At 42.1% G+C, this 7,450-nt stretch overlaps 1 protein-coding gene across 1 annotated transcript in view; it reads right to left on the bottom strand.

Annotated features, from left to right (window-relative positions):
* INO80 (INO80 complex subunit) overlaps nucleotides 1-7,450 on the bottom strand; it is a 55,517-nt gene that overhangs the window by 4,785 nt on the left and 43,282 nt on the right. Inside the window, 4 exon segments of the mRNA XM_009864400.1 lie at nucleotides 10-112; nucleotides 1,467-1,625; nucleotides 3,642-3,714; nucleotides 5,676-5,770. Of these exon segments, the coding sequence (XP_009862702.1) occupies nucleotides 10-112; nucleotides 1,467-1,625; nucleotides 3,642-3,714; nucleotides 5,676-5,770 (430 nt within the window).

Genomic DNA, 7,450 nt, shown 5'->3' on the forward strand with positions numbered 1-7,450 from the left:
TTCACATACATTTCTTTTCCAGTTCCTCATCATCCAGCAGAAGGCTGACCACCTCTTTGGGCTTCAAGGTGTCAGGCTTGAAATTGCCACCTGAAATCACCATTCGTTGGATCTAGAAGGAAAAGAAAAACGAGAGAGAAAAAAAAGGAAAAATTACTCAAAGCAGCCATGAACAGTTCTTACTACTCTTCACGGAAAGCCAGCCAAGAAAAGATGCCAGCACATCTGTGTAAGTCAGAACTGACTCAACTTCTCTATCATACCAAAGTTAGTAGCAAAATTTCAGGAAAGATTTATTAAGAGTTTAATCAAGAGCATAAATTATGCGAAGCAATCGAGCTAAAAAGCAGAAAATTGCCATCCCTTGTGCAAAGCTGCACTTCTTCCAAACCACTGTGTAACAAAAAAACCCAAGTTATAATAGTATTAGTATACTGCAGAACAAAAAGAAAAAAATACAGTAGTGCTTCTGCCAGGTATAAATTACTAGTCCCATTTTTCAAGTATTCTGCACAGAGGATCACAGAGATGATATTCTTAAAAGGTACAACATTTTTAGTCTCCTTATCTAAAAACCACATCTCCACATGAGTGGTGATTGCTTGAGTTTAAGCAATTCACTCAACCTCTACTAGTGTAACTCTATTAAAAACCCCACAAAAACCCCCAAACAAACAACAAAGAGTTGTAACTTAAACATGTAACTTAAGCATGAGCCAATTTTGATGATCTGTATCCCCAGCATAAAAATCCCTACATTTTCAGGTCAGTATCAAGTGACTCTAGTGCAGTATCCTAGAGAAAATGGGTGAGTTCAAACAAAGGAACTGTGAATGCATTCAGCTGGAGATGCTTCAGTTGCTGCAGCACCATGACCAGCATCTAAGAAAGACAAAAGCTAACAGAAACCCCGAATACACAAAATACCTGAATGTTGTATACAGTATACCTACTGCTACCAAACAAAGTGAATCTGCTTTATTTTTTTCTTGCCAATAAAGTGTCATGAGGTTTAAAGTTTCTAATACATTTACTGTTTGACGCCACAGGACACTGAACTCTTCTGGCAACCCTGACACTTCAAATAATTTTCATTTGATTATCTTCCAAATTTCTTTAAAAAAAAAATCAGCTGTGGTATAAGACTGTAATGTGAGAGGAATCCATAGCCCTGACACAGCAAAGACAGAAGCTCTAGTCTTAAAGAAGCCCGAGTAGTTTCACTGCATCATAAGAAATAGTTTCCATCAAGTCATAGCGTAAAAAATGAACTTCCTCCTAGTTCATATAATGCGGCCGTAACGCTGCTCTTAGGGACATAGATTTGTTTATCTGAAGAGACATTCCCTTTTGGCTTCTCTTCTGTCTCCCTACAGATACTTTTTCTGTTTCTTTATTCCTTTTGACACATTTTTTCTGATACCATTTCTGTAACTTCTTGTTCCAGAGGATTTCTTCATTCCTACCTCACTCTTTTCCTTAGCCCTTTGTAAGATGCGCTCCTCAATGGTGCCTTTACAGATCAATCGGTACACAGTGACTTGTTTCGTTTGACCCAACCGGTGCGCCCGGTCCATGGCTTGCTGGTCTACTGTTGGGTTCCAATCACTGTCATAGAAAATTACCTGTGAAAGAGAACCAGAACACAAAAGATTAAATAAACCCACACATTTAGAGCATCATCACGCGGCACGTACAGGACAACCAGGTGATCAAGGCCAGTGAGCATGGGCTTATGAGAGGTACATCCTTGCTTGACTAACCTGCTTTCCTTCCATGGCAAGGTGACCTGCTTAGTGGATGAGGGAAAGGCCGTGGATGTTGTCTACCCAGATTTTAGTAAAGCCTTTGACACCATTTCCCACAGTGTTCACCCAGAGAAACTGGCTGCTCACGGCTCAGACAGGCACTCCCTTCACTGGGTGAGAAACTGGCTGGGAGCTGGGCCCAGAGAGCGGCGGTGAATGGAGTGAAATCCAGCTGGTGGGTGGTCACGAGTGGTGCTCCCCAGGACTCAGTACTGTTTAATACCTTTATCGACGATCTGAACAAGGGGATCAAGTGCACCCTCAGTAAGTTTGCAGGTGACACAAAGCTGGATGGGAGTGTTGATCTGCTGGACAGTACAGAGCCTCTGTAGGGGTACGTGAACAGGCTGGATCCATGATGGTCAACAAGGCCAAGTGTTGAGTCCTGCACCTGGGTCATAGCAACCCCCGGCAGCACTACAGGCTTGGGGAGGAGTGGCTGCAGTGCTGCCCGGCAGAGAAGGACCTGGGGGTGTTGGTCAACAGCTGGCTGAAGATGAGCCAGCAGTGTGCTCAGGTGGCCAAGAAGGCCAATAGCATCCTGGCCTGTATCAGGAATAGTGTGGCCAGCAGGACCCAGGGCAGTGATTGTCCCCTGTACTCGGCACTGGTGAGGCCGCACCTCGAATCCTGTGTTCAGTTTTGGGCCCCTCACGACAAGAAAGACATTGAGGTGCTGGAGTGTATCCAGAGAAGGGCAACGAAGCTGGTGAAAGATCTGGTGAACATGTCTTTTAAGGAGTGACTGGGGGAACTGGGGTTGTTTAGCCTGGAGAAGGGGAGGCTCACAGGAGACCTTGTCACTCTCTACAACTCCCTGACAGGAGGCAGCAGCAAGGTGGGGGTCAGTCTCTTCTCCTAAGTAACGAGCAACAGGACAAGAGGAAATGGCCTCAGGTTGCATCAGGGGAGGTTTAGATTGGAGATGATGACAAATTTAGTCACTGAAAAGACTCTCAAACATTGGAACAGGCTGCCCAAGGAAGTGGTTGAGTCACCAGCCCTGGAGGTATTTAAAAGACATGTAGATGTGGTACTTAGGGACATGGTTTAGTGGTGGACTTTGCAATGCTACATTAATGGTTCGACTCAATGATCTTAAAAGTTCTTTTTCAACCTAAATGATTCTATGATTCTATATTGTAAATATGAACAACAACAACAAAATAATGGCGGCATTAAAAAATATTCAACAGCATGGCTAAACATAAAATATTCAACAGCATGGCCAGCTTCCACACAGAAGACCAATTTTCACAGAATCACAGAATGTTAGGGACTGGAAGGAACCTCAAAAGATCATCTAGTCCAATCCCCCCGCCGGAGTAGGAACACCTAGACGATGTTACACAGGAAGGCATCCAGGCGGGTTTTGAATGTCTCCAGAGAAGGAGACTCCACCACCTCCCTGGGCAGCCTGTGCCAGGGCTCTGTCACCCTTACTGAGAAGAAGTGTCTTCTCAAATTTAGGTGGAACCTCTTGTGTTCCAGTTTAAACCCATTACCCCTCGTCCTACCATTGGTTGTCACCAAGAAGAGCCTGGCTCCATCCTCGTGACACTCACCCCTTACATATTTATAACCATTAATTAGGTCACCCCCAGTCTCCTCTTCTCCAAACTAAAGAGACCCAGCTCCCTCAGCCTTTCCTCATAAGGGAGATGCTCCACTCCCTACATAAATCGTGAGATTAGGAGGCCGGAGATGAGCAGCTTGGGAAAAACAGTGGTTCGAGGCATAAGAGGCAGGATAAGCAAAGAAATATTTATACTGGAAATTAAACATCAGTAAGCAGATTTTTTATTTGGTATTACTTTACCGAATTTCACCTACCGTATCTGCAGCTGTAAGGTTAATGCCCAAGCCTCCAGCTCTTGTGCTTAACAGGAACACAAAAATATCATTCCTGTAAAGGAAAGAGATTAAAGTCCTCTTTATTTTGTGAAAGATGAACAAAAAATAACCACAGAAGTAAAATTTCTGACCCATATAAAGCCATCCGAGCTGTTTCTATTACTTGAACACTTCAGAACATTTTGTGCTCTTCATAGTCAAGAAAAAAAGAACATATGAATGAGAGAAATTAATCTACAAATCAGGACTGTCAGAACATGCAAACATTTACTTTGCAATAGCAGCTTATTTATCTCTATCAAAACAAACCAGGCTTTGTTTATTTTGCCCACATTGGAAATTAGGATTTCGTAGAGACAAAGAACAATTTATTGTTTCACAGAACTGATCGATGTTAAAAAAGGATTGCCTTAAAGTTCAGCTGACAAAGTAAGGAAAATAAACAGTCAAATTATGTAGATGTCAGTTTTGTTCTAAATTTGGTGCTTTGAACAGAACAAAAAAATCCTTGGGGGGGAAAAAAAAATCTTAATATAAAGGCAAGCTGACAAATACAGAGGTACATTAGAAAACGACAAGGGTCCACTGGCATAAACAGAAGTCCTTCAGTCTAAGATTCCCCAATTCCAGTCCGGGTCGTGTTGCTGATTCAAAGTAAAAGTTCTAATCTCTTTTGTCCACTTTTCTAATCAGCAAAATGAGGACAAACTGATTCATCTCAAGATAGTCATATAAAACTTCAGTTGTGAATGACCATAAAATGTGACAAGGATGACTATGTAGACAGTACTAATGATCAGATCACAGAATCACAGAATGCTCGGGGTTGGAAGGGACCTCAGAACATCATCTAGTCCAGCCCCGCTGTTAGAGCAGGATCACCCTCAGTAGATTGCACGGGGACACGTCCAGGTGGGTTTGGAATGTCTCCAGAGAAGGAGACTCCACACCCTCCCTGGACAGCCTGTGCCAGGGCTCTGTCACCCTCACAGGAAAGAAGTTTTTCCTACTGTTTTTGTGGAACCTCCTGTGTTCCAGCTTGTACCCATTGCCCCTTGTCCTGTCATTGGACATCATTGAGAAGAGCCTGGCTCCGTCCTCCTGACACTCACCCTTTGCATATTTATAAACATTAATAAGCTCATCCCTCAGCCTCCTCTTCTCCAAGCTAAAGAGACCCAGCTCCTTCAGCCTTTCCTCATAAGGGAGATGTTCCACTCCCTTTATCACCTCCGTGGCTGCGCTGGACTCTCTCAAGCAGTTCCCTGTCCTTCTTGAACTGAGGGGCCCAGAACTGGACACAATATTCCAGATGCTGCCTCACCAGGGCAGAGAGAGATACCAGACAGAAGCAAGAGTCACTCATTTCACTCTGACTTAAGTCCTTTGAAACACCCCGTTTGTAAGTAAACTCCATTACCAGTGCACACATGCTGTCCTTCCCACTGTGGGGCATTTTCAGTTTGCCCTACCTGTGTTACATTTATATTCCTTGGGGTTCCTCAGATACTACGAAAATCGATGACAAACCAGTTGCCTTTGGTGAACGTGGTCCTACCAGCCTCAAAGGTTAGACTTGCTGGCACCAGATTATCTTAATAAAACATGCTTAATTGGTTTGTTTAGCAGAAAACTAGGTCACTTCCAAAGCTCTAGCATAGGCAAGATTTTCAATCTCATCTTCACAGTGTCAACTGTCAGAGCACTTGCTGCCTTTCTGCTGAGCTTCTTCATAAGCAGATTTGGAATGGCAGGAAACACAATAGGTGGATGCACTAAAATTGCTTCCAATACTGTTTCACAGATGACAAATTCGTAAATACAGATGGGTTCAATATCAACACCAGTGACTCCTGGTCAGCAAATGACCTAGAAACTGTTTCAGATAAATGAGGCCCATTTGATACGAGGAAAGATAATTTAAGTGGAAATTTCATTTACCTCCATTACATCTTCTACTGATTCTCTACGTACACACAACTTAGCACAGAAAGACCTTGTAAATAGTGTTACCTGTTCTGAAAATCTGCTACCATGTCCCTTCGTTCAGAAATCTTTGAAGATCCATCCAGTCTCATGTAGGTATGTTTCCTATAAACCATGTATTCCTGCAAAGAACACAAGTCAGAACAACAGCTGCTCTTGAAACTGTTCAATTTTGATTCTTCAAGAGAAAACAACAAAAGTAGAATTGCTACTTACAAAACATAACAAACCCCTAAATGTCACCAACAAATATGCCATTAACAATCTTAGGTAAGCAACATCTTATAATAAGGAAAATGATAAATTTAAGCTACTCAATCATCTAAGTCAGTTTTTGCATTTTATTGTAAGAGAAATGATGATGTCAGTTCAGAGCTGGGGATGTATTTGCTGCACTGCAGACAATGTTATGGTAAATTAAACCACTAAACCAGGAAGTCTGTTTTCACAGAGTCTAAATTTTTACTAAATCCTGAGCTTTCACTGTGTAAGTGAAACCAACTGTATGTGTTCCCTGGCAATTTTTAACCATTTGACTACTGGTTTTAAAAACCTGACACTGTACACACTAACAGCCCTTCAGGCTTTCTCTGGCTTATAAAAGACCTGTGAATCTCCCTGCATACAAGAACACTTTGAAGGTTACACTGGTGTGTGAGCTCCTGCACTGCCTGGGACACAAATGAAGAATCAACAGTAGGCAAAGGCTTTTTCCAGTGAGAGACATTTTTCATGCTCTAAGGTTCTCAAGTATTTTCTGATACTTGTGCAACTATGAATAAAATCTGAATTACTCTGGAAGTTCTTCAGGCTACACAGACACCCACAGAGTTTCTCTGGAAAGACACCCTCTAGCAGGTTAACAACGTGATCCTTGGCTGATGAGTTACATTTGTTAGATTTAACCCTACTGGTGCATGTGTCGTTTTGAGACGCTGTGACTGCAAATGAAGACAGAAAGTAAAGAGATGGCACTTTACCAGCAGGAACTATTGGATTCATTTTATCATCATACTAAAGGAACCTGGGCAAAAGACTGTGGTGGCAAGCGAAGGAGAAAAAAAGGTAGAGAAAATCAATGATGTGGCAATGGCCAAAGTCACACTTGGTCTACCTATAAAAACCAGAGCTCATGGCTCGTATGATTTCTTGAGTACAGCAATTCTATTATTTAAACAGAGAACAGCTACTTCACCACACAAACATTCAAGCCTTAATTTACTATTGATTTATTCCATTTCTGTGACAGGTTTCTGTCACCAACTGAAACCAGAGAGATACAGTTGTCAATTAGGCACTATCTGACCTTCTCTTCAGATTCGATCAATCCTTTTTCTCTTATCACAAACGCCTTTTCCTTCCACTTCTTTGTTACCCTATTTACCTGCTTTTAGGATGATCCAGTCTTTCAACACCTTGATTCAACCTCCCCTCATCTCACTATTAACCATCTCTTCATTAGTGTCTTCTAAACACACTTCAGCGCAAATAAAAATCAAATTCTTTCATTCCACTTACCCTTACCCCAGACCTTAGACATTTCCATTAAGGCAGAAATTACAAAAGAATAAAAGAATAAGTTATTCTACGCTTCTAATACTGGCACCTATGGGTTTTTGGCCGCTGTCCTGCAAACCAGGTTAGCACATTAGCCTTTAGCTGATTCTTTATTCCAACACTCTGCTTAACAGGTTCTGGTCTGCCTCCATCCATCTTTCTTTAATTGAGAAGGATACTTGACAGCAGTGTAACGTGGCTGTACGAAACGCTCTTTTTTTGTGAACTTTTTTTACCCAGGATTT

The sequence above is a fragment of the Apaloderma vittatum genome, unplaced genomic scaffold, assembly GCF_000703405.1.
Source record: "Apaloderma vittatum isolate BGI_N311 unplaced genomic scaffold, ASM70340v1 scaffold4702, whole genome shotgun sequence".
NCBI classification, from domain to species: domain Eukaryota; kingdom Metazoa; phylum Chordata; class Aves; order Trogoniformes; family Trogonidae; genus Apaloderma; species Apaloderma vittatum.